Source organism: Filicampus tigris, chromosome 3, assembly GCF_054856515.1.
Source record: "Filicampus tigris isolate MCC_2025a chromosome 3, RoL_Ftig_1.0, whole genome shotgun sequence".
Classification (NCBI taxonomy): domain Eukaryota; kingdom Metazoa; phylum Chordata; class Actinopteri; order Syngnathiformes; family Syngnathidae; genus Filicampus; species Filicampus tigris.
Genome location: NC_141219.1, coordinates 2,166,536 through 2,193,775, shown reverse-complemented (window position 1 = coordinate 2,193,775; position 27,240 = coordinate 2,166,536). Strand labels below are relative to the sequence as shown.

The 27,240-nt window shown below is 45.6% G+C and overlaps 1 protein-coding gene across 1 annotated transcript in view; it reads right to left on the bottom strand.

Moving 5' to 3' along the window:
- Window positions 1–1,254: 1,254 nt before the first annotated feature.
- Window positions 1,255–27,240, bottom strand: part of hcn4 (hyperpolarization activated cyclic nucleotide-gated potassium channel 4) — a 90,997-nt gene continuing 65,011 nt past the window's right edge. Inside the window, exons 5-8 of the mRNA XM_086026371.1 lie at window positions 23,410–23,556; window positions 22,950–23,190; window positions 7,923–8,087; window positions 1,255–5,510 (exon numbers count right to left, since the gene is read on the bottom strand). Of these exons, the coding sequence (XP_085882497.1) occupies window positions 3,028–5,510; window positions 7,923–8,087; window positions 22,950–23,190; window positions 23,410–23,556 (3,036 nt within the window). The 3' untranslated portion in view covers window positions 1,255–3,027. The remainder of the gene's footprint in view (window positions 5,511–7,922; window positions 8,088–22,949; window positions 23,191–23,409; window positions 23,557–27,240) is intronic.

Below are 27,240 nucleotides of genomic sequence, written 5' to 3'. Positions count from 1 at the left end.
TTGGCTGGCAACCAGTTTGGGGTGTCGCCCGTCTACTGCCGGGAGACAGCTGGGATAGGCTCCAGCACTCCCCGCGACCCTTGTGAGGAGAAGCGGTATCGATAATGGATGGATGGAAAATAAGATGCAGTGATGAAACAAGACACCCAGTCAAATTCCTTGAAATTTAGGATTCATAGCAAGAAAGTGTTATGATATTGAACGGTGTCTGTACTCGGATGAGTACTCTGATTTTCAGCTCTGGAATCTCCGATAGGTTAACCATTTGCATTGTTTAATAAAAAAAAAAAAGCGATTAATTTAGCCCTTCCCTAAATAGAAAACAAATTAAGATGGCATGCGTTGTAAACTGTTGGGAATCTTTCATTTATTGACCAATTTACTGTAAGCGGTTTGCAGTCACTAAACTCGTTTCTGTTTACACAAAAGATCATTTGTGCATTTTGTTCCCCTGCTCTTCCGAACGCGTGCCTTAAAATGATAATTTTTTGGGCGCCCCGAGTTACCTGTTGTACTGCGGATGTATTTACATCAATCAAACTCCTGCATGTGAAATGACGCCTCGCTCTTCGCAAATCAAATCTTAAGGGTATTTAAGAAGCCCGGTTGCCGCTATTTGACTTGCATGTGTGTGTGAGCGCGTAGCAGTGTCACGTCTTGCGTGTTTGCTGCACCTCATTACGGGGACTTGTGGAGAAGCGCTAATCGGCGGCGATGGCCACAGAGTGCCCGTGCGTGTGTGTGCGTGTGTGAGACTCCATGTTAGCCTGTGAGGGTCAAGGGATTGCAAACATGTCTTGTTCAATTAAGATGCTGTGACTGAGTTGATGGGGACTCAGCTGGTTAGGTTAGGATCGGTTAGGATGCTCAAATTGGTACGTTTGTATTCGAAAGACTGCCTAAGAAAGGGCATGACAATCGATTCTTGGTCAAGACCGATCGATGGAGTCGAACTGATTGTTGATTATTCGTGTCTTGAAGCAACAAAATTGAGTGCGACCATCAGAAACTCTCAGTCTCATCTTCTTTGCTGCTTTGCTGAGACCGGCACAATAGTAAGCTATCGGAAGTTGCTCTTCATCCGCTCCATTGTACAAATTCCTTCCTTCCTTCGGGTAGCTCCTCAACACAACCCTGGCGTGAAAAACAGGAATTCTGAACATTCAGAGTGATTCTCCCGTCTCATTAAAATGGTGTAATAATTAAAAATGCGTGGAGACAAACAGCTTTCAAACTAATTTATGCTTCCCTGCACCCAAACGGTCTCCACAGTACCAAAATTATTATACACATCCTTTCTGCTACACTTGAAGTATTGCAAGATATCATTGGGGAAGATGCTACTTTAACTTACCACGTCTTACATCCAGGTCATTGTAAGCATGTCATTATGCTAATTAAGTCCTGCCAAAGGCCACTTTGGCAACAGAAATGGCTGCTGATGGGAACATGTCCAATATATTGAACCCGACTGCCATTTTTAAGTGACAGAACAGTCTTGTTTGGTGCTACAGTAATTACTTTTTTTTTTTTTTTTTTACTGCAACAAGTATACATACATTCAACATCTTAAAGAGATGTGTCCATGTTGATCCGATAGCAGCCACAGAAGAAGAAATATTGCTCATATTAATGATCACGTTGTTCATTTCAATTCTCAACGATGACATTTTTTTGAAATGGTCCAAGTGCGACGCAGCGCGAGATGCAAGCCGCGGTTTACCCACTGAAGGTGTAACAGAGGCGGATGGACTTCTTACTCAGGAGTCTGGGTGCTTTCGCTTCCAATTTTGAGGGTGAACCGCAGCTTGTGTGTCACACCAATGACCTGGATGACTGAAAATCAACACAGACAACCTGCGCTTTAAGCCCCTATCCCCCTGAGGGGTGAACATTTCCGACTGTCTGTCGGCGAAAGGAGAAAAATGCGCGTTGGTGTCAGGGTTGGTCAGGGCTCTTTCAAGGCCGCAAACGTCCGCCAGCCGGTCGGCAGACGTTCGCCTGTATGTTCAAAATTGTCTTGCGACAAGAAAAATCACCCAAAACAGTTGGCGAACGTCGGACGAACTCTGACATGAACGCAACATTTGCCGCCCTCAAGAACACTCGCAATTGGCCGCCCCTCAGTGGGATGGGGGCTTCATAAAAGTCCTATTTTTTTTTAACACGGGTAAAAAAATGGGGAGGAAAAAAAAGGCAACGTCTTGCCTTGCATCTGACTGTTCTTGCTGAGTCGCACACTCGCGCAACACGAACAATCGCACACATTCAGGAAAAAACGAAACGACACGGGTGTCGGACACACGTTTAGCGGCATGATTTCGGAAGACAAAGTGAGTTTGTTGGGACACAATGCTGCAGTAAACTCCACATTGAAATGGAGGCTAGCTCACTTGCGCCCCTCTTCGCCCTGCTTTCAAGAACATTATCATTACTATATTATTATTACAATAAAGTGATATAAAATAAGGGGGTCGAAGGGATATACCTTACTGGAAGTCTTTTTTGGTTTCCTAAAATCTTTTTTGACATAAGCTTTCAAAAGGTATACTCACAGACACGTGATAAGTAAGCACAGTCTATACATTTGAGAATCAACAATATGCGATCCCGTATGACATGTATCATTTTAGCAAAAAATGCAGATCACTTTTGTTGAGACACACAAAAAGCCTTGGATGCAGGTGTTGGTGCATAGGTGCCTGCAGACAAAATGAGTATTTGTGTGTTGAACTGCCCTCTCCCATAAAGAAATGGCGGTTCAATAGAGATCATTTTCACACCCTCCTAGATTAACGGATCACTTAAATATACCTCTACCTATATACATGACGTATAAATAAGAATAGGACAAAGCAGAAGACAGTGTTACCTGGTAAAGTGTCTATTAAATCACAGCGAGTTGAAGGTCAAATAAAAGGCGGAACACAGTGACATCTGAAAAAAAACAAAGTGAAACCAATGCCACACGTGAAAAAGTTTGTGCGTGTTTCAGTCCGGAGGAGCATAGGAGGGTGTGATCAATCCTCACAAATTGGAGGGAAGCTTTGAGCGGACAGCTTGAGTTTCTAGATCCGATGAGTAGGCAGAGGAGCCCCTCCGCAGCGACGGGGACGGCGAGGCTCCGGGGGAGTGAGTCTGATGGGGGTGGCCCGGTGAAAGCTGGATTGGAGGAGTCATATGACCGGGAACTGAGCTACAGGGTTTGGATTTTAGAGTGGGTGAAGAGAAGGGTGAGTGGTAATAACCTGTTTCCACAGAGGCGCACGCAGTTTGGTGGCCCACGGCCTGGGCCACCTCCTGCGGAAGAGATGGGTGTGAGCCAGATAGCAGCATTAGATCCTCGGAAAAACGGCCGGGCTGCGGATCTCTTCCTGCAATGTGCGTCTGGACCGAAGGATGCGAAGGAAGAGAGGACTGAGACATGAGCAGGGAGCTGTGAGATCCTGCGGCGCCGGTTGGGTCGCTGAAGTGGAAAGTCCTGCTCGTTACAGGACTTTGAATAGTTGGGCTCGGTGCCACCGGAGTAAGGCATGGCGAGGCGTTGGCTGAACCGTACTGGGCCAGGGAAGCCAAGGCAGACCTCTCCAAAGACAACTGGTGTGGAAGAAACCCAGACTGGAGACCTGCCAGGCTAAAATGCCCGAGTGAGGACGGTGAACCCTCAGCGGGCTGTTGGCCATTCTGCCCTCTGCTTGGAGATGGGGAGCCGTGTGGAGGGGAGTGGATGAGGGTCAAGCCGCTTGTAGTCCTGCCTCCTCCGGCAAATTGTTGCACTTGAGGAGGCTTGGGGGGTGGCTGATTGTAGAGAAGTTGTCCTGGCATGGGGCTGGAAGAGCCAGTAGATATTGGGCTCTGACAGCGTGAAGAAGAAATAAGTCCCTCTGTGGCGCCACCAGAGGCCCCCCCTGAAGGGCCACTCGCTGCATGGCCCCCTACCGTGCCCTCCGTCGCCCTGCCTTTAAGTGCTGAAATCCCCCCTCCCCCTGGCCCACTTGAATGTATCCCTATGTAGCTAGCTGCAGCTCCACTGGAAGCCCTTCCCAGAGATCCTCCTCCAGGATGTGATATCAAACAGTCACTGGAAACGCCAATAAGGGGACCCACGGCTACTCCTGTGGTCGATCCTCCAGAAACCTTTGATCCAACAGAGGGCCGCCCTAGCGATCCGCTATTGGTCACTGCTACAAGTAATTTTTCAGAAGTCCCACTTACTGACCCGCGGGAAGTCCTCCCTAATGACCCCGCAGCGGTTGTTGAGACCAGTAAATCTCCAGAGGTCTCTCCCGCTGTCCCAACCGAAGACCTCCCTAATGATCCTGCAGTGGTGGTTGATAACATTGATTCTAACAAGGTGCCTTCCAAAGAACCGCCAGAAGCCCTCCCTAATGATCCACCAGCGGTCATCCCCATGAAAAGTTCTCCAGAAGCCCTTCCTAGTGATGCAAGCGAGACCCCTCCCAAAGATCTCCTGGCTGAATCTGCTACTAGCGCACAGGTAACACCGCCCGAGACCCCTGCTGTTGATCTGCCACTAGCACCACCTGTTGATCCTTCAGAAACCCCTCCCAGTGATTCCCCTGAGATACCCCCCACTGATCCGCCGGGAGCTGCCCCCAAACTAAAAAGTTTCAGTGAACTTGCCTCCGTCGCCACGGCTGTAAAATCCTCGCTGGCCCACCCGCCGTCACCTCCGCTCGCCCCTTCCAAAGACCCTCCCGCTGCTCCACCCAGAGGCCAGTCTGCTGCGCCGCCACAGGCGCCGATTGCACTTCCGCTTATTCCCGACCCTGTGCTTCCAACTGTCGATGTTTGGTGGAAGAAATTGGATAAAGGCGGGGTGGTGGAGCGAAAAGGCTGCTGATGCTGCGGTTGTGAGTGCAGCTGGGCCAAACTAGATGAGGGCGAACCGGACGATGAGTACGGTCTGCGAGGAAGCGCCGAAGACCCGTTCACATTAAACCCTGACTTTGTCTCATTCAGTCCACGGTGGCCTCCACTACCTGAACCCTGTTGGTGGCTAGAGCTAGTTGCCCCTGAACTCGATGCGACATGCTGAGCCTGAAAAGAGGCCAGTAAGGACATGTCCGCACCGGTGCGTCGTTTCGAAGGTGTGCTGGCGGGAGAATCTCCAGCAGACTCAGGAGCCGGCGACGATGGACCGAAAGCGTGAAACTTCTTTTGCCGACCGGGGGGATCCTTCAGGGACCCCAGCACTGAAACCGGAGGCCTGAAGAGAGTCGGCGGCAGGTGGGGATGGTGCGTGAGAGCGATGGCGACCGAGGTGGTGGCGGCGGCCGCCTGGAGAGGCGCCTGGATTAGTGGGGCCCAGATGACAGGTGTGGGCGACGGTGGTGTCTGGGGAGGGGCGTTCTGCAGGAGGTGGGCACAGTGGGCCATGTCCCGGTCGTGCTGCACAATTTGTTGGATGATTTCATTCTCCTGGTAGTTGAGGACACCCGAGCTGAGGTCATGCTGCACCTTGTGCTGAAGGATGGAGTTTTTCTTGCCTATCAAAGCATGCAGGGAATCACACACAAAGAGACAGTGACAGGGAAGAAAGAAAGGGAGGGGAAACAAAAGAAAAAGTCAAGAATGAGCATATCTTGTCGGCAGATACGTTTTTTGTGTACTCGAGCGACAACTTTATTTAACAGCCTCCCTCGCCTGTGGAGGCTAGCGCAAAAAGACCAACGTGTACACAGCAGGAATCACAGCAAAAGGCTCGGGAAAGAGATAACAATGAGATTGGAGAGTCCAATGGGGAAGACAAACTGAGTTTAGACAAAGAGAAACAACAATAGAAGGCAGGCGGGAGACAAGCACCCGGAGACGGGAGCTCTGAAAGCATGACAGCCTCAAGGTGGAGGCGGTCTCAGTAGCTCTGGCTGTGTGGTTCCATAGTAACATAGGGACAAAATACAAACAAACCCTTATGCGAGTCGATGCATATTCATTTGGGGTGGCTTTTGCAGCCAAAAAGAAGAATGATGAAGTCAAACAAATATATTACACATTTGTCCTTTACGATATCAAATGAATGGATGAATTAATTCAAACCTGTAATCTCGTCAGAACTATATTTGTTGCGCGTATTCGTCTGTTGATGTAACCATTTAGTCAAAATGTGAATGGATAATTGTATCTGATTCATTTCTTCACTTATGTATTTGTTTTTTGTTTATTTCTTGTGACTTTCAATGTTTGATGTGTCAGGTCATTAGTGCCGCTTTAATGGCAAATTGAATAAATGAATGAATGAATGTATGTGTATATATATATGTATATATATATGTATTTATATGTATATATGTATATGTATATATGTGAATATATGTATATGTATATATATATGTGTATATTTGTATATATGTATATGTATATATATGTGTGTATGCATATGTATATATGTCAGTGATTATCAAGAGTAAAGTGGAGTAAATAAATAAGTGGAGTCAATAAATAAATACAAATAATTCGCATTCAAATATGGTGTATCCCCAGATAGCAATTCAGTAAATACATATAAATGCAATTATTACACTATTAGCCAATTCATTCACTTTTTAGTATATTTATTCATCAAGGTACTGTTTGATTTTATATTAATTAGATTTTTGTCAAAAAAATTCATTATAAAAAACGTTGAATTTTTTTTTTAATATATATATTAACTTTCATTTATAAAAGATGACAGGATCTTTCAATGTCCCATAAATATACAAAAATAATTTCAAAATATATATAACGAAACAACAAATGTTTATTGTTAGAGATCACGAGTTACTCTGCGATGATTTGAGGGTTCACTGTTTTTATAGCTACTTTATAGCGTCTGTTCCCAGGTTTTATGTGATTCGGAATCGCTATTGGCTTGCCGCCGTCGTTCTCTAAATCAAGTCTGTCAAGGGTAAACAAGGTCAAAGAGACAAGTTGACTCCAGCTCGCTCAGAACTGCACAAAACTCTGACCTCTAAGTCCATTAGCCATCGTCGAGCGGTGACAGGGTCAATTGGCAGGCCTGCCATTCTCAATTCCAGCCCGAGTAACCCCGAGATATTCCAAATGCAATTAGATGCAGATCAAGCCGTCTGCTATGACTGGTTGCTATGTGTGGCCGGGGTGCTTCCTCCCAGGACGAGCACCCCCTCTCATCCACCTGCTTGCTAATCGCTCGCAAAACCTCTAATCAGATTGTGCAAGTCCATCAACCAAGTCATTAATTTGTGCGTCAGCGCTATACGGTACGCCGGTGACTTTATTAAGGGAGAGAGGCAGCAGAAAGGGCCGTACACGGGAGACCATCTCTGAGATCACTATCAGCCCACCGTATATTTTCAAAGCAGCCATTTGCTACAAAGAGTCTCCCCCACAAGGAATGTCTCTATCCTCCCTGCTAAACATAGCCGAGGATAAAACGGAGCAGGCGAGCGACGGCTGAGTGATGATACGGACGTGCCTCTCATTGTGAATATTTTATTTGCGCAGGGCTTTGAGTAGACTGATGGATATGCTGAGAATATCAATTGTCTGCATCGGGGATCAAACGGGGAATTCAAAAGCTTTGACCAAACTTTTCGGCGGCTAGGCCGAGGACTCAAACGTGATGTTGGCTCTAAAAGTGGGCGACGGAGATGTTTATGTTTGAAGACCAAAGTAAACACTGTTTGTTTTTTAGACCGAAATTGAATCGATTTTTCCTCGATCTATTTACTGTTTAATTGCCCTAAGTATTATGAGATGGTGCTTGAAAAATGTCTCCCTGGGCGCCCAAAATTGGAGAAATTCTGCTTTATCGACTGCCGCAGCAATCGTGATCTTCGCATTCAGCGGTGGAATCGCAGATCCGATCAGGATTGGCTGATTTGATAACATACGTATGTGATCGGGTCAGTGTGGTGGATTAAGAGACGCATCCTTACCAATCCTGTCCAGTCTGTCTAATGCAACTGTCTCAAAGGCCCGTCTCATCATGGGATACTCCTCCAGAACCTCGTTGAAGTTGTCCACTGACAGCGAGTAGAGACGACAGTACGTGTCGGCTCGCACGCTGGCCGTGCGTCTTCCGCGAGTCAGCAAACAAATCTCTGGAACGAAACCAACCAAACAAACCAAAAAAAATCAGGACATTTATCAAGGTCTCGGTATGTCATCATTAGCTACTAACATGCGAAGGAACGACCCGCACCACGCAACGTGGTCGACATGACTGAACTGGACGACTAAAAAATGACTGTCTGCAACTCACACCGGGCGATTGACGCTTGCACGCCAAGGGAAAAAAATGCAAGCTCACTGGTGACTTGTTTTCTTAACTGGAGACAACATTTTGGTGGCACAGACTCTCCACGCTTGGAATTATAAACATATTGTTAAAGTAGACACAATATACATACATAAACATCTATACCAGGGATGGGCAACTTACAGTATATGATGGAGGCGGCTACACATTTCACTTTAAATATGGACAAAATACCTGCATACGTGTTCTTAATAGATTTCATTTTTCCCAATACATTTCTCAATATATGTATATAAGATCCACTATTCAGCAACAAAGGGTTTGAAGCAAACAAACAAGAAACACATACTGTGATTTTTTTTTTTTCCGGTGCAAAGAGCTCTCTTGCATATAAACTCCCGTTCAAGGTTGGCACAAAACTGCTGAACAGTTACAGAGCAAAATTTAAAAACTTTGCCGGAAAGTGTTCGATTTTGAGCAACATAACCACAACTCCCCTTAACTCATTCACTGCCAGACATTTTCAGAACCTCTTTGACCCTAACGTTTGAAAAATAAATAAATGAATCAACGAATAAATCAAATAAATTCATGGGATTGAACGGTTGGACTATGAAAAGACAAATATGTCCTTGGCAGTGAATGAGTTAAATTGTGAGATCTGTCGTTCGTCATCTGCCAGAGCTGCTCAAAAGACGAATGGTCCATTTAACAGGTTTGCACTAACTTTGTGTATCTGCCTGTACAGTGTGCAATTACATGTGTGTGTGTGTGTGTGCGCGCGCGCTGGCGTCTGCACAGAACGAGTATGCATACATGCATGCATGATCGCGCCACGCTGAGCATGTTTTATTCATGAGAGCTTTTCAGCGTAAGTGACGATGATAATAGAGGCTATATATTCTATATATATGCATGTGCGGATATGAAGGCACCTACGAGGATGCCGTAGATGCTAACCTTTGGGTTATTTCTTTGTATTCCGTGTGTGTGGGTGTCCATTTCATCCAATAGCTCTTGAGCATTTGCTCTCCTTTCCTGCCATCCCACTCCCTGTTTCTCAGAAAGCCATTTCCCGTTTATGGCCGTCATATTCCGCGTGTTGGCCAACACGCCGACGGATCCCTGGTGCGCACGAGGCCACGTCTCCTTTAATCAATGAAAACATTTGTAGCGCCGGCTGTTGTTTACGTTTGGCTGCGAGGCTACGATGGCGGCGCGTGAGAAGGCGGGCGCGAGGTGAAGCACAATGACGAGGCCGCGTTAAAGGCTGCTAACAATCACGGCCCATCACATCAACGCTCCTCCTCGCCGCCACCTCCCGCTTTGCCGGGAAAAAGGCCGCGGGGCTCTCGCTTGAACTTTTTTCGCCGGCATTGCTTCTTATGCAAAGTCATTTTGATGGATTATTTATAGTGGGTAGCGAGTCTGCCTCATAGTGTCTGAGGTGTGAGATTTGGGGAGCTAAAGTGAAAGTAAATAGTAGCAAAGTCATGATTTCAGTCAATATTTGGATGACAAACTCTTCTCACGTCTCGATTCTTTTTTTTTTTTATTAAGACAGAGATGATGCGTGTAATACGACACCAAAAAATGAAGACCCTTGCGCTGAAGTGCAGACCTTCACCAAGGTTTATGAACAATGCCAGACAGTACCTGTTCATGTCAATCTGTCAATGTAAATTAATGTAAGTACCGTATCGCTGTTGTCGGGCGGAAACCTTGCATCTCCCAAAACATCACGGGAAACCAAAAATGGGCATATTTGTTGAGTCATTAACATTCCATGGTCAAAAAGAGCAAAACATCTTCACCACTTGTAATGATTTGTGAATATAACATATTCATGTGGGGAATGGCTAATATAACCGGAGAAAAAGAACAAAAAAGAACTTGACCGAATGTGGATGCGTGAGGTATGCTGGCGGAATGGAAGATGCTCAAGCAGGGCTATAATATTGTTTGCTCCAGTCCTGTAGGTGGCAGTAATGGGCACTAGATTATTACAGATTATTATGACAGATTACAGCACTAGGTTAGATTACACCAGATAAAGGAGAAACCGTTTCATTTGAACCAAACCAACCAAATAGATGATGTCACGCAAGACATCCGCATATTCAAATCCCATACCTAAATCATGACCTTCTCCATTAAGAAATTTGACAGTGTGAGGGATTACATCATTTCGATATAATTTTTCAGAAGGCAAAAAAATGAAATGCAAACAAGAGTTGCAATGCATCTTGGAATGTCAAGGCAGAGCTTCCTTGACTGATTGATTTTTTTAATGTATTTGTTTTACATGTGCGTTGACTTTCATAGACGACTTGTCCAGGTGTACCCTCGGCTCCAGCTCACCATCGACCCCAATAAGGACAAATACGCTCGAAAAATGATGAATGGATGCTTCCAGTCCCATAACCTGTGCATGTTGTGCATTTTTGTTGGGTTTGGAGCTAGAATTAGGTTCTCGTTGGGATATTTGATCATGAAAATGGTTTGAAATTCGAACTAGAACACCTCACGATCAGCTAAGAGCTAGCTTTCATTATCGAAAGCTTTCTGACATTGGCTGTCGTCACCCAGTCCGGGGCGTAACCAGCCTCTTGTCCCGAAACAGCTGGAACGGGCTCCAGCTCCCCTGCAAGTCCCATGAGGACAAACAAGTGTTGGATACAAAACAGTGACAAACACTAAACACTCGGTGGTACGTCTTGATCGTAATGTACAGATTCCTAAATTCTGATGAAGTGCAAAGTAGTTCTGAGAATATGTGATGGACAGGGAAGGCACAATGTGAGTGAGGAACATGAAGTGCAAATGAAAAGAGGCGATGGCTGAGTAGAACATGGCCAAGTGGAGAAGACAGCTGTGAATAGGCAAGTACAAAAATACCCTTCTGTGTGTGTGTGTGTGTGTGTGTGTGTGTGTGGGCGTGTGTGTGTGTGTTGCGTGCACTGTAAGTGGTTGCTAGCGGGGGCAGCCCTGGCTGCAGCTGCACCGGCGGCAACAGCGGCAGCGGCAGCAGCGGCGGCGGCGCTCCGGTAATCCCCTCTGGAGAGGAGCAGCGCAGCGCTGTATTAAATCCTCTTGTCCCGCGGCTTTCTGGATGAAGCCGGCGGGGCCAAGATGAGCTGCGAGGGCAGCGGGCAGTCAGCCCTCCGGCCCGGGGTAACTGTGTCTTTGCACACAAGTCAAGCTCGCACAAGCAAAAGAATGATCTGCGCTTGCGTTGCGAGCCGTAGCGAACCCGCCCAAGATGAAACGACGACGTACCTCCGAGCTGGCCCAATGCCCGGAAACTGGGGCTGAAATAACAGAGACGGACGGCAAAAGAAGATCACACTTAACATGCAATAGATGCAAAAGGCCGACCGTCGAAAGTTGAAAAGTTTTCCAGCATCGGCATGAAAATAATACGATTGTCTGTACCGGTAACCAGAGTTGGGCATTCCGTCCCAGGGACGGAACAGTCCGTCCACAAAATGTCCTGGACGGAGGACAATATGTTTTTTTTGTTTGTTTTTTTTTAAAGGACGGACTAAGCAAGGTCGGAAGTGTTTTTTTCGTCCGTCCCTCTATTCGTCCCTAACCGGGTCAAGTACCGACTGAACGTGTTGTGTTGGCTTCTTTGAAAAAAAAAAAAAGACAATTGTAAACAATGCAATCCACTCACGATGCTCCCAGCTGTTAAGATGATGTGCACAGGAAATTTGCCAGATAATGGTCTTTAAATAATGTTCACGAGTGCATGCAGGTTTTTTCTGAATAAGGACGGAGGGACGAGGCCGGAAGGGTCCCCAGGTCGCGGACAGAGGATGGACCGGCAAAAAAGGGTCAAGTGTACAGCTCTGCCGGTAACGTTTTAGATACGTCGGTCAGTTAGATTATTGAGTCATCTCAATGATACTGCACTACCATCAAACTACAAACAAAATCAAAGAGCAGCATGAAGGAGGTATTCCAAGACATTCAAATCGAATCAAAACCGGTTAATCTCAGAAGATGAAAATGTTGCACGTTTTGGCACGTATGCTTGCGCCACTGCTAATATACAAATGTATCGTCCGTCCACTCTCTTTGATCAATTAGGTTAAAAAGACGGACAAAAACCAAACATTGCTGCAGCGTTCACCTCTCAGTGGCTTCTGCGGATCTTTTCACGAGTTACAATCATTCGATTTATGAATGAAGCTGCTCCCGCACGCTTTCTCACACGCTTGCGTGTGACTCATCGCAGCGCTCCCAAAATAGGGACAAGGCCCGTGTTCAGTGTCGCTGCCTGCGTTTTGCCCGTCGCGCTATCAAATCCAAGCCCTCGTCTTCTTATTCCACCCTCACCTACAACCGTGCCTTTCCGTGCCGTCTGGAGCGACAATGAGATGACTGGTAATCAGTCGCCGACCGTCATTTGGGGCTGCGGCAGCCCCAGTCAACGCCACACCGGTCGCAATACAAGATAACCGGCTGCGCATAAAACATCTCATTACACGTGATATCGTCCAATGCGAAGCGGCGTTTAGACAGTGGGTGGGGGTGGGGTTGTCCTCAGATGAGGGGGGTTGGGGGCTGAATATGGCTACGCAATGAATTTTCCCATCGTGTCTGCTGGTGTATCTGGCCTGGCGTAGATATTCGCCCACCAACGTGTTTGGCGAGAGGCCAATTTTTTTCTTCCACACTTACGAGACAAAGCATTCATCAAAATTGAATGACGCCAAGGAAAATTGGATCTTGCTCGATGGAGAGAGAAAAAAAAAAAAAAAAAGAGCTGTGACGGAATATTCTCTGACCTTGGTGAGAGCTCTCATTTTTTGGTGAGAGCACACCAAGGTCAAAGCTACCCATTAGTGTCAACAGCAGCACTTACACTGGTGTGACAGGCGGGGGCGATAGAGGGTTAGAATATGCTTTATCTGCAAATGGTGATCGCAGAAGGAGGGTGAGGCAATTTTTAGGAGGGAGGACATTATTTTGGGTGTATTGAGATTTAAAATGTCATCATAATTCATGTGGAGTTCAAATGGAGTTCAGAGCAAAATGAAAAAGGGCTTAACGATAGCAACTAGGACTAAGCCCTGCCACGAGGAGGGGTGAGTTGACATCCATCCGAATGCCACAAGATGGCCGCACGGCCCTTTTTTTGCATGGCACATGGCTTTGGCCTGAGGACAAAAGCAGTGAACGGGTGAGTTTTCCAATTTACAGAAAAAATTGGAGAATAGGTTTCCACCCCAAATCTGCAAATACGCTGGAAGAATGTGTTGAATGAATTCAATTTGATTTTGGTCACGTGGCTGCACACAATAAAATGATCTAGATTTACCGTATTTTCCGGACCATAAGGCACACTTCAAATCCTTCAATTTTCTCAAAAATCGACAGTGCGCCTTGTAATGCGGTGCGTCCCATGTATGGATGAGTGTCGGCTTTTCCGTTTGTCTTTGATTCCTTCCTATTGTGTCTGCGTTGTCCAGATGCGGGCACTCCGTCAGACTGACGAACCGGTCCGTCACTGACGGACGCCCGTATTGCTGACGAATGACGTCACACCTTTTAACAATGACGGATAATTTCGTTTGCCCATTTCGCCGAGTAAGTGGAGATGAACTTTGGCCGCCTCGCGACCACGTCACACGCGTGAGGGGACGATGAGTGGGCCGCATTAAAATCCACCTCCGCCCTTGCTTAGTCCGTCCCTTTTTTTACAAGGCCCCCCCCCCCCCCTCCGTCCCAAAAATGGACCGCCCAGCTCTGTTCATGATGCTTGTTCGTAGTTGACTGATGGAATGAGTTTTAAGCAGAAGGGGGGGGGGGGGGATGGGGCGAGGATGCATGTGGAGGGTTTAGATGTACTCATTATTTTTTCAACCTCCTGATGCACTGTGGGGGAGAAATGAGACCGTTGGTGTGTGGTGGGTGCAGTGTCAATTGACGGGAGCATACTGTTCATGTGGGAGAGAGATGCGCGGATATTTTGTATTTTTGAGGTGAAGAATGAATTCATTGCACTGTGTGACTGTTTGGTTGTGTTGAGGTGAGGTTTGAGGAGGTGTTTGATAGTGGTGAAAAGTTGTCTGGGGTCCCCTGGGTTGTTGTTAATAATGTCAGAGTAGAGTGCTGAGGATTGAGTCGCCAAAAACAAGAATGGTAGGTAGCTCCAAATTGTGGGAAACAGAGATAAAAGATTCACACGTAGACACGTGGAAGACATAGGGAGCCGAGATCCGAACCCGAGACCCCTCCGAACCGTGAGGCGGATGTGCGAACCCCGAGTCCGCCGTGCTGCCGCCCCCGGAATCAGCCACATTCACAAGGCGCGAAACCAAAAGAAAAAGCAGGAGAACTAAGTACAGCGCACCCTGAAATATTCACTTGAAATCAGGTCAACAATCTTGGCCTCCAATTAAATTGCACCATGCGACCAAGTTCAAATGACCAAGATGACCACATGGCAACTGAAGAGAGATGAAAACGTTGCCCCATCTGTTTGAACGAAAAAGTCTGGAACGCTCAGGACCGAGCCGACAGATTTTCCCATTGCGTTTGCATCTTGCTGTGAATAAACAAGATCTTCATTTTCTCCCTCGCCTGAGATCCGATCAACTTCCAACTTACAACATCGTCGACGCTCACTGTGTCTTTCACGACAGGGCTACACGCTCTACGGACAAACAACGCTCTCGACGGCATTTTTTTTATCGACTTTCCCTTGACTGCATGACGATGCTGTTGAGTATTCACTTGCACATGGCAACCCCCCGACCAAAAAAAACGTTTTTTTTCAGAATTTGGCCTGCTTTATATCAATATGCTCATACATTGAGTAAACATTGTTTATTCATAATTTGCACGATTAATTATTACATCTGCAGTGCATGATTTATTTTCGGTATTTTTTTCCCATAATGCGCAATGTTTTTATCGTTTAGCCTACAAGAATGTTTGAACGTTCTTGCAAATACGTTTGAACGTACTTACAAATGCGTTTGAACTTACTTGCAAATACATTTGAACGTATATAAATACGTTCAAACATACTTGCAAATACGTTCAAACGTACTTGCAAATTTACCCGAACGTATATGCCAGTCGAAAATTACTTTGCAACTCCACGCTTCTGTAGGATACATGGAGTGTATAATTTTTTTTTTTTTTTTGTGAGGATAAAAAATAGAAAAGGACATTGGAGTCACGTGACGTCTTAGGTAAGCAGTCTTTTCTCTTTTGATTGATGGTGGCCAATGGCATTGATGTCCAAATTCCATTAATTATGACTAAAAACAAAATACATTTACAGTTTTCAACCTTTGTTTCCTTTTGGTCAAACAATAGGGTTTGAAAAAAAATCATTGCCATATTGTTGGATCAATACCTGACAGTCTCACTACTTTCCTTCAGTCAAGGCATACTTTTTTTCCTAAAAACCTGCAACCTGTTTGAGTAGAAAAAAAAGAAAACACACTGGCCTTTGATGCGCTATTTTCTGCCACGCACGTGGTCATGCATTCGATTGCGGTGCGCACCGCGGCCATCTTCTGTGCTCGCAAGCGTGCATGGATGTGAATTAATGAGCGAGTGCGTGCGCGTGGGCCTGCTTGGACGCTGATCATGTGGCCCTTTCCAGCAGCTCTGCTCTGCTCTGGAAACGCTCACCTGGGCTCCAGCTCCCGCTTGTCAGCTCGCATCTGCCTCTGACGGCCCCGCTCGACCTCACGAGCCAGGCCGACGGACTCTACCGCCCTCGAAAAAATTCAAACGAAACAAGCATAGCGGCCTTCCTGATTGGCACTAATTACAAGGTGAGCAGATCGGTTTGCTTTTGCAGAACCTACCAAAGGCATTTCACTGGCTATGTATTCTCGCTTGTGAGTTTTTGTTTACGTTCTGCCTACATGCTTTGTCATTCTGCTCTGTCACCGGCTCACTGTTTCTGCAGTCAAGTAAAATGTATTGATTGATCACAAAAAAGGCTCAAACGGCTTCACATGCCCACAGTTGACAAATACTAACGACATCCCATGATCTTAACCCCCAGAGAGGGCAAGGAAAAACTCAACCAAAAAAAAAAAAAAGGAAGTGAAAAATGAGAAAAACTTGAGAAGGGGCCGCAGATGGGGGAATCCCCCTTCCATTATGACCGGGCTGCAATGGATGCCGAGTGGGCAACATTGAACACATCAAATGATGCAATACTGCACAGTAACGTCAATAGTACAAATTGCAATCATTCTATGGAGCTATAAGGCTGACCTGTATAAAGCATGCATTTCCATTTTGTGATTTAAAAATTAGAACACAACAAAAATGACTTGTCTTTGCTTCTTTGGGGCAAAGGGTTGTTAAATCACCACCCAACTGTAGGCACGGCCAATATTGCGCTCACTAGGCAATTTTCAAATCAGTCATTAAGACTGACCATTTAAAAGCTGCATTTTTTTTTTTTTTTTTTACCATACAAACCAATCTTCCTGGGGGGGGATATTGAGAGCTATGCTTTTAATTCAGGTCAGTACAGGTTGTGTATCTTTTAAAAAAAAAAAAAATCAAACAATAATTTGTGTTTCTTTGGTATGTGTGTATATTTTTTTCCATGTTCATGTTATTGGATTAATAACTGCAAACTGGCCAGGATTGCATCATGCCAATCATTATATGCTTTGGTGCTTGCAATTTATTGTGTGCACAAAATTTGTCGGAGTTTTTTCTTTGTTTGTTTTTGGAGGTGGGTGGTTGGCTGGGGCGGGTGAAGGGTTTAACTTTAAAGCAATTTCCTTCATTTCTTTTGGGCGATACGCGCTTTTAATTTCCACATTACTGACTGCTACTGGAGTTTCAATTGATTTGGTTCATTCTCAATCTTCTCGTTTCTTCTTTTGAGGAATCGCACGTTTGTATTTTTGAAATACATTTGTAAACTTACTTCCATACGTTTTGCATAAAAGTAGGGTGGTATATGCTAATTTGGTGCTCTCTCATATTATCTTAATTTACTAACAAAGGGCACCAAAACGTATATCATATCTATGACCTTATAAAAGGGACATAAATAGTAAATACAGTATATGGCTAGCTCTCTGTCGTGGAAATAGAGCAAAGCCACCGTGCGAGAAAACACAAGACCCGGGGGCAACGGGGAACAACAGCAGGCACTCTGAACCCGATGAGTCAAAATTTGAAATATCTGGCTCCAGCAGAAGGCACTTTGCTCGCCGGAGGGCTGGGGAGCTACAAATAAGAGGCCATGGCCGAGCATGGTGGACAATCTTGTCAGGTCTCAAGCTGCTTTGCTACAAAAAAAAAACAAAAAAAACACACACACACACACACACAGGGAGCTCGGGCAGTGCAGCCACATCAAACAATAGCGGCAGTGTAGTATTTGATCGAATCTGTTTGGAGGCCAAACGTAAAGATGGACTTTGAGAGAACAAGCTGCAAGGGGAGCAGAAGACAAGGGGGCCAGCCGCAGATGGTTTGGCCCCCGATGGCGACTGACCCCGACTTTACTGAGCAATTCTTGGATCACATGGTAAGAGCCAGTGACTACCAGAGGATAGGTCAAGTGCGAGTCATGGAAAAGTAGCTTTGTGCAGTCACAAGTGGATGTTAACAATAGCTGTCCGGAGCGTCCAATGAAAAACAGATGGACGCTTATTGTTGCTCTTGGCTTCTAAACGTTTGGCAAGGTAAAGTATTTACACAAACGTCCTTAGAAAACGCATTCACAATTTAAAGTGCGGGGGGCGGGGGTGGTAGTATGTCGAATTAAAATGATAGGCGGACCGGCCCATAGGCGATGACTAAATGGTCCGTCCGGGCAAAATGGCGGGTGGACGGACGGCGGAAGGGGACCCCGGATGTAGGTGATAAACGGACTGCAAATTGAATACAATGACGTCTAACGAAAGTGAAAGTAAATGCATGCTGGAGCGGTGCTTAGCACGTCAGTTCAAATGGCCCACAGACCGAGGTACTGGTCACAACATTCACAACCGAAAAAGCGAAGCGTTTTTTTTTGTTCAGTAGTGTCTCGAGATACAGATTTAATTTGTAATTTGTAACTCGCATCATCATACCATTAATCCATTCCAGCCCCTCCTCCCCAAAAACAAAACAAAAGTATTTCATAATGTGTTTTTTATTTATTTACGTATTTGTTTTTTTTATGAGAATGCTAGCGCTCCAAAATATTGCACTTTGTAAAATACTTGACAACTCCTTTGTCGGATCCTATTAGATTGCGCAGGAGTACCGCATGTTAAGGCGATGTTGCTCCAAAATAAATCATGCTGGTGTTGGCCTCACTGACGAACTGGAAGAGGTTGGCCATTTGTCAGATTGAGAACTCCGCTTGAAGGCTTATTAGTTCCCTACCTCCACACTTCAGGAAAGATTATGTCGCAGAGAACTCGTCACCGTGAGTACAATCTAAAAAGATGACACAGCCCACTCTCCATCACCACCCTGTGTTTGGACTCCATTTCCCATCATCTCCCACTGCAGAAAATTTGCTTTTGATGGATGAATGTTTACATGAGCTTTTTGGATTGCAGGGAGAACCTCTTTTGTTTTTTTTTCCTTTGGGCTCAGTAGCGCCACCTGGATTTTTTTTTTTTTTTTTTCAATCTAACCCCCGAGGCCAGTAGCCCTGCAAATACGTCTCAAGAATGTATGCATAAAAAGAAGACATACAGTATGGGTTACTCAATTGTTTGTTGTTGTTTTGAGCTCCATAATTTGATTTTATTTATTTTCTTTGATTTTTTTTGATACCCCAGAATCAGTTTCATTCAGCATTATACATTTTGGTATGCATGTCTATCACGAATATAGCTCATGAACAAAAAGGCATAGGAGGTTTTAGCTGCCATTTTATGGCCATTTTGACCATTTCAGGTCTTTTTTTTTTTCTTCTTTGAGTCAAAAAGGTGTTCTAGCCCATTTATTGTTTTCAGCATATATCATGAACTGTAAATAATTTTTTCATTGTCAAGTGCCAAGATCCATTGCAAGAATCTATTACCCCCCCCCACAAAAAAAAAAAAAATTGGGGGAGTTCCTCAGGGAAATGTTTCGAGTCCATTCATTTTCTACTAAGAACACAGAGTGGTGGTATCCCCCACTTTTATCCTTACATTGTATAAACTGCATATGAGTTTGCTTCATTATGATTTACTATCCAAAATAATAATATAAAAATAAGACTGACGCTCCCCCCCTCCACACACACACGTACTGTACAATATGTGCCTTCACTGTAAGTGGTGCTGTCGGCATGAAACCCCCGCAACTCAGACTCCTCCACCCTCGCCATGTGCAAAAAGAAGGCATCTTTGAGGTCCAATCAAAGGCAGCTCTTTGAGAAAAACTTGTGCCTGGCATAACGCAAGGTCACCGAGCCCCGCACTCCACAATTCCGGCAGCCAACAAAGGATGAAGTATAACGTCACACAATAAGGTTCTCGGGCCGGCCGCCGAGACGGGCAGCAGCGGCGATGCCGTTCAGATAAGTGCTGCAATACTGAGAGCAGAGGAGAGGATGAGGATGAGGGTAGAGGGTGGGCGGGGGAGGCGGGCTGTGTGCATGTTGTCTTCCTGAGCCCAGAGAGCAGGCCTGGCAGCGTTTCATGTGTCCCTCGGCATTAGCGCCGCAGTCACATTACATTTCCTCCTCCCGGCGGGATCGCCGGGTGCCCAAGCCGACGCTCCCGTCCAGGACATGTCGTGTCCACTTTAGACATTAAGGCTCTCCGGCTCAAGCTTATCCGGCGAGCGAACAAAGTGGAGCAGACCGCCGAGTACATAATTGCGTAAATAATTCAGCGTCTCGACGAATGAATGAGTTACGCTAACAAGGCTTCGCAGACATGCTGACGTGCATTTTCGCACGCCGTCCGCTGTAGCGTAAACCAAAAGGCCGGCTGACGCTTTTCGGCTTCAACAACAAAAAAGGAAAACAAGCTCCACCGCATACGGCACATATATAGCGAAAAGTGGACGGTCAAACACAATCTGTACTGGTAAGCCAATAAAAGACAATTTGTTGGCATTTCTGCAATATTTTCCCACATGATATAATGGAAATACAATTTACAATATGTGGAACCTTGGTCTATGAGTGCATACATTTCCGTGTTTTTCAAATTATGGGCCAACGATTGCGTCCAAACTACGTAGAATAGACGGATCGGTAGACTAAATTGCAGATTATTTTGGGGTCGCCAAACAATACTATGCCGTAATGCTAATATGCCAATGCCTGCGTTTCACACGACAGTCCAGAGTGCAACTATGGCGAGAAACAAACAGCGATAGCGTGAGAACGAGAATAAAAACAGCGGAGCAAAAATGGGTGAGAGAAAAAAAAGAAGGATTTTTCCGGAAGATGACAATAAGACAGCGTACGGTTTGGTGCAGAACCAAATTTGAATGACTCAGCTTTAGAGGAGGCTCTGCCATTTTAGTTAGCGTTCAATTCCCGCTCGTTGGGATTGTGACAGTCACAGCGAAATGTGCGTGTGCCACACACTCCCCGTGCTGATCCCGCCAATTAATTTCATGAATGACTAACCCGTGTTTGGTAACAAACTCCCTGTGGCTTAGGGCTTACCTCAGTAGCCTCCCCGCCCCTCACGACCCCCCCTTCCCCCCCCCACAGGAGTGGCACTGCCAGAAATAGACACAACGTGGGAGTCAAAAGCAGAAAAGTGTGGGTGGGGAAATGATTGCAGATATAAGACTTCAGATTAGAGCCGAGCAAGTGAGATTGTGTTTCAGAGTGCATTTGAACCTTTGTATTACGTCATGCGTACTGTGTATAGACAAGTCTGGTAGCCGCGCAAATCGTGAAACATACTAGCACATTTTGGGACGTTAAGGCCTGCAGTGTGACGCTAGCCTGTGACTCGTTTTTTTTTTCTTTGTATTTCTAGATGCCCTGTGGCACAATGTTGCCACTCACGGGTCAGACTCGGTACTACAGCAGACTTCAGGTTTGGGGGGGGGGGGGGTATGCGTGATTGTCGGAGGAGATAAGTCGTTACGTCGTTAAGTGGGTGGCGTGCTGTGTTGGTCATCTCGGGTACACCACAAATTCATTTATTTATTTATTTATTTATTTTACGCGTGGGTTCCCTCACATTTGAATACGGTCTCAGATTTAAAAAAACTGGATTTCGATGTTAGGAATTGTTACGTGCGTACACGGCTTTAGGCACCCGTCTTTTTTGTCAGTGTTGATGCTGTAACACAGACGGATGCATTATGGGGATTAATATTTGCAGAAACTCTGAAGGCGCAACATTGCCTTGACTTTGAACTCTAGCTTCCGCGAGGACGACGCGAAGGCAGAGAACATCTTTTGGCCTCACAAAGAGGCATGGCCATGTTTACTGAGAATGTTGATTAGTTTTTTTTGTGTGTTTTTTTTCTGCATGTGCAGAGGAAGAAAGAGGGGGCGAGAGATTGCCTGCCATCTTTTCATTATTTCTCTGGAACCCCCCCCAGCGAGAGGGCACACAGACCAACTTAAGCGGCCAAGGCGTAATTAAACTTCCGCAAGTCGGGTGACGCACGCCGTTCAAAGCGCCTCGCCGCCGTTTCTCATTACTTGACCGCAGCGTCTAAACGAGACGAATGAATCGGCAAGATGGCGGCCGTGCCGCCCCGCCCACGTCGCGCGCCCGATGAAGAAGTCTACTCGACTTGAGTGTAACGTGACCTTGGCAAACTTCCAGTGTGTATACTCACAGACAACAGTGGCTCTGCATAAAGAGGATTGCGTGTGAGGCCATTACAAATCCACTAGATGGTGCTGTTTGTTCTGTTTTTTCCACTGCAGATTTTATAATTAATATAGAGCAGTGATTCAACTGCGAAATGAATCCTTATTGTGGTGCTTATGTATTAATTTGCTCGTGATTCTCTATTCCTGCTGGTTCGCTGCCATTCAAACAGCAATTTCCATAGGTTGTTTTTTTTCCCCAAAAAGTAACAATTCATATTTTTACCTTCATGGTATAGGTAAAAAAAACAACAAAGAACCACAACGTTAGCAAACATAAATTATTTTAAAGTATTACTTAATGACGATACTTATACCTGACATGACCACGGAAAATAATTGCACATTTCATATTTAATACAGACTAGTGATTAAAGTGCAAAATTCATCCTTACTGTGGATTGTGCGAATGTGAAGCTGTTTTATCGCTCAAATTTCCATGACTTGCAGCATTAGCGATCTGAGTCCAAAGACGGTTCAAAATGTCGTCACGTCAATCACGACTCAGCTTCAGAAAACGGGTGAGCTGCGATTGGTCGTTACCTGAGCCCCGAGCAGCTGTGATGTCATTTTCAGTCGACAGAAGTGACAACATGGCCGCCCCCAGAGATGGCTAAAAACGTCTGGATTAACTGTTATTCCACAAACGTAATATTGATCAGAATTCCGTGTTTCAACTAGCGAGCCTGCATAGAACATATTCTTGAAAAAAAATTCTATTCTTCTTCTATTTATCGGGATTTGTCCTACAACGAAGAGGCAGCTTGTGATGTGAATGAAATGGGCAAAAGTCTGGCATAAACCATGAGGGAGAATTTTTAAGCGAGGCACAAAACGCACCACCGGAAGCTCAAAGTGAGTTCATATGGGCGAAATAACGGCCGTCTTTCCCAAAAAAAGCAGCCCGCTGCTTACCGCCGAAGTAGGAGCCGTCCGACAGCTTGGTCTCCTTGCTGCCTTTGGTTAGCACGCTGACCACGCCGTGCTGGATGAAGTACATCTTTTTGCCAATGGTGCCCTCTCTGATGATGTAGTCGCCGGGCTGGAACACTTCGAATTTGAGCTTGGTGAGCATGGAGGTGACAAAGTTGGGGTCGGCGTTGGCAAACAGCGGCATGGAGGCCACCAGCTTCCGACAGTTAAAGTTGATGATTTCCTGCCGGACGGAGAAAACGGCAATGTTTGACAAAAGGCAACGAGCTGACACAACTCCGCGTAGGAACGGATGACATTTGTTTCTCCTTTCCCGAGATCCTCCATCACTGCCGGTGTGAAGGTCAAATGTCGGCGTACGCCAAGTGAAGCGCGCGGAACGGCAAACAGCGGTGCGGGCGGGCGGGTTATATTTTCCGTGGGAAAACGGCGGTGGGCGTACCTCTCGGAGCGGCTCGTTCAGCTCCCCCAGGATGCTGTCCTCGTCGAACATCTTGCCCTGGTAGCGGTGCTCGTAGTAGTCGTGGATCCTCTGCCTCATGTCTGCCGGCAGCTTGTGGAAGGACATGTACTGCTCCACTTGCTTGTACTGTGGACGCAGCCAGACAGTCAAGAAAAAAAATCAGGCCGCTGAAAGGACAACAATACAACGCTGGCGGGCCGCACTCGTGGCTTGGGCTCAATATGTGGTAGTGCTCGTGGTGGAGTTCAACGCTGTCAATGTAGTGGCTGGGGTTCAATAGGGCATAGTGTGGTGGGGCTCAATATGTTTTAGTGGTTATCACAGTAGATGGGCTTCAATGGGTCGTGGTTCTTAGAGTTCCACTCGTAGTAACTGGAGTGCTGGACTTTTGTCTCTTGCAGTGGTTAGTACAGTGGTCCGTGTTGAGGGTGGGGTTCAACTTGTTATGCAGGTAGGGTATGCGGGATTCAATATTTATTGACGGATGATGTAGTGGGCTTCTAGAGGTAAATATAGTGGGTACGGGTTAGTGTTGCTGTGGGTAATATAGCGGCTGAGGTTCAGGACCAAGTGCTGGTTGAGCCAGTGTAAACTTTATGTTGTCGTGTTCACTATAGTGAGAAGGATTTCCTATGTTGTCGTTGTTAATATAGTGGGTAGGGTTTATCACGTTGAGGTTTCTATCGTGGTGTGGTTACTATGCAGTAGGGTTGAGTGTTGTAGAAAGTAGTGTCGGGGGTTCAATACATCCGGGAGTAGAGGCTAAGCTAGTGGCAAGAGTACCGCAGTTTGTGCGGTTTTGTATGTAAAGAGGACTTGTTAAAGTGGGAGGGATGGAGATGACGTAATGTTAATATCGTCGCAGTTATGTGAAAAACACGTACGTCCGTTTTTTGTTTTCATTTTTTTAAAATGTTTGCCTTAATGCGGTTTCTGCATTCGTTGAGTTCATATAGTTTCATATGCGCTAGTTCGTGGGTTGCTGTATTCAATCGCGTTCAAACTGGTGTGTGGCAATTCATATATTGTAGTGGTACAGGGATATGATAAACAAATAGTTGGGCTTCTGTAATTGTGGGAAGACTGTGGTTTCATTTAGTTGAATGCGGTCATTAGTAAAAAAAATAAAAACAAATACAAAATCACATTTTAATTCACATTTTAAAAGCTTGCTTTCTTTGGAAATAATAAGCCGGCAAAAATAACCCAATAACGCATGTTACACCCCTATTTTGAATACAACTCTTGTACTGTGGCTGACATCAAAGACACATCGCTGTTCAAACAGCGCACACACCAAAAGACATATCACAGAGTCTCATTCTGTCAAAGGTGCTGTTACTGTAGTCTTTATGCTGTTTGTTCGCAACAAAAGCATGACAGTGTGCACGGGAGAAGGCGAGATGCACATCAAAGCGCGCCGCCGCCGAGCCCCTCGAGGAATAATAACAGGTAGCATCCTTGACCCTCTGCCAAAGAAAAACACCCCCAAAAAAGAAAATTCAGCATGCATAAGCTAACGCGAGAGGTACGCTTTGATCACTGACAAACTCTCCACTGAACTGCTCGGGTGACCTCGTGTAGCCCTCCCCCGTGCATACGACCTTATATGGCTCACCAAAGCTTGAGGAAGGTGATTTTTTTTTTTTTTTTCCACAATCGCCAATTTGAAAAAGCTAGCACCACCGTATGCCTATTCCACCCCTTATGTAATGCGGCATTTCATCACACGTGAACGCTCGCAAGTTTTTTTGACGCCCATTCGTACTTCGATGCACTGCGCAGGACGGGAAGGCTTTCCAGCGTGTCATCAAGGCCTTGTCGACACGTAGCCGGGCTTTTTTTAAACAACCGAATATTACCCTCCCACTCCGTGTTGGAATACACATCCTCGTTTGTTAAAAAGGCAGCTACCGCGGAAGTGTTTTTTCAAACGCATGCCAAGCCTCGAGGCGGCAGCAGTTAGCCAAATAGTGTCCATTCAGAAGGAACTTCCGTCCTTTGACGTCACTTCAGTGAAACTAAAAACACATCGCCAGACTCGTTCGGGAGGACCGACAAGAGGTCGGAATTGCTTTTGAACCTTTCAACGAGAAGCAGTGGTTGGTTGCGGCAAAAAGCGCCTCGAAAATGGCTATAACCAACGAAGCGCCGCGAGAATCCATGTTGACTCGCGTGAAAACACAAGTCGTCGCGCAAGTCAGAGCGTTTTTGTTGCATAGCGACGACGTAAATACAATACAACAAAAATACAATTTTATTCATATAGCGCAAAAAAAAAAAAGGTCCAGTTCTAACTGTCCACAGCCAAACGCGGATTCGGCGATATCCGCAAAACTCCAGTTTTGCGTTTTCAATGAAAAAACTCTGAGGACGTGAGGCTAACCGCAGGCTAATATCCGCCGTTTGCCAAAACCCGGAATATTTACCCCAAAACAATGACGTTCATTAGTTTCAACGTTCAATATCTGGTATTTTGTAGTGTATTCAATTGCCTAAAAAGTATTTGCAAGTCACTGCATTCTGTTCTTATTTCTGATTTACACAATGCTCCAACTTTGTCGGACTTGGGCTTTCGATCGCCGTCGTTTTGTCGCAACATCAGCCACTCGATGCATACGAAAGCGCAACTCCGGGGCAACTAAATGTGCGAGGGACATGGAAAATGAAATCCTTCATAGATATGATGGATGAATGCGTTGTGTCACGGGGGTAATTTACGTTACCGATGTGACGATGAAAGGAAAAATGGCATGCGCCGGGAACAAAAAAAAAAAAAGAAAAAGAAAAACAATGGCCGGCGTCCGATTGGCTGCCGGAGTACGGCGAGGTCTTCACGAGCGTGCGAGGCTTCAAAGGCCGAGCTTATTATATTTTCATTCGCATTCATGGGAATATACTGTCAGCATCTAATAAATCCATTTACCACCGGCTTTCATCTTACAATGCAAGACAATGCCCCCGTGCTTTTCTCATTCAAATCCCTTGGAGTGCACGCCACTGGCCAAGTATGTTAATTCAGCGCAGCGCAAAGGCTGACAGATGTAAAGAAAGCGACCTATGAGCTGAGTGGATGATTTCCTGCCGGATAGGAAATGAGCATATTGCCGCGCAGCCACCGCGGCTCGGACGCTCCATTTGGGCGAAACTTCTGCGGGGGTGATGGCAGCGCTCAACATGGTTCACGATGATGTACACTCGATATTTTTGGTACGCACTGAATAATGTAACGCTGACAACTCCAATACACATGAAATCAATATTTGGGGGTTGAAACTATTTTGCAACTTCTCTACAGCTACTAGGGTCTGCTAAGAAATACGGTATGGACTTATAGATATTTATGGCATTATGCAAAGTCTGTCATCGGTTGTAATATCATAATTTGCCGATCGATTAGTGATCGTAAGACATTCTCAGTTTCTCGGTCGTGAAGCATTAACTTTGGCGATTAATTTGAATTTGATAACGCTTTAAAAAAAATGAACTCAGTTGACTGAGTTGTATGCGCTTCCTGCGGCAGCTTCCCTCTGCTCATTTCGCAGCCAAACTTGGGGGAGAGTCACTGTCACAAAGGCGGGACTTTTACGTAGTTTTACTTCAAAAAGTTGCCCGACGGCTCATTGGGGAAATCCAAAATAATCAAATACCATTTTAGTTGTATGTCTTTGGTGTATCGTTCAACCGTCGTATTTGACGGGAAAGGAATCATATTCGAGGGTCAAAGAAAGCTATTAGAACAGTCTTTGGAATCAAAATATACTTTTAATCTCTTCCCATATGAATTCCAAGATCTTACTCAAGTAAATA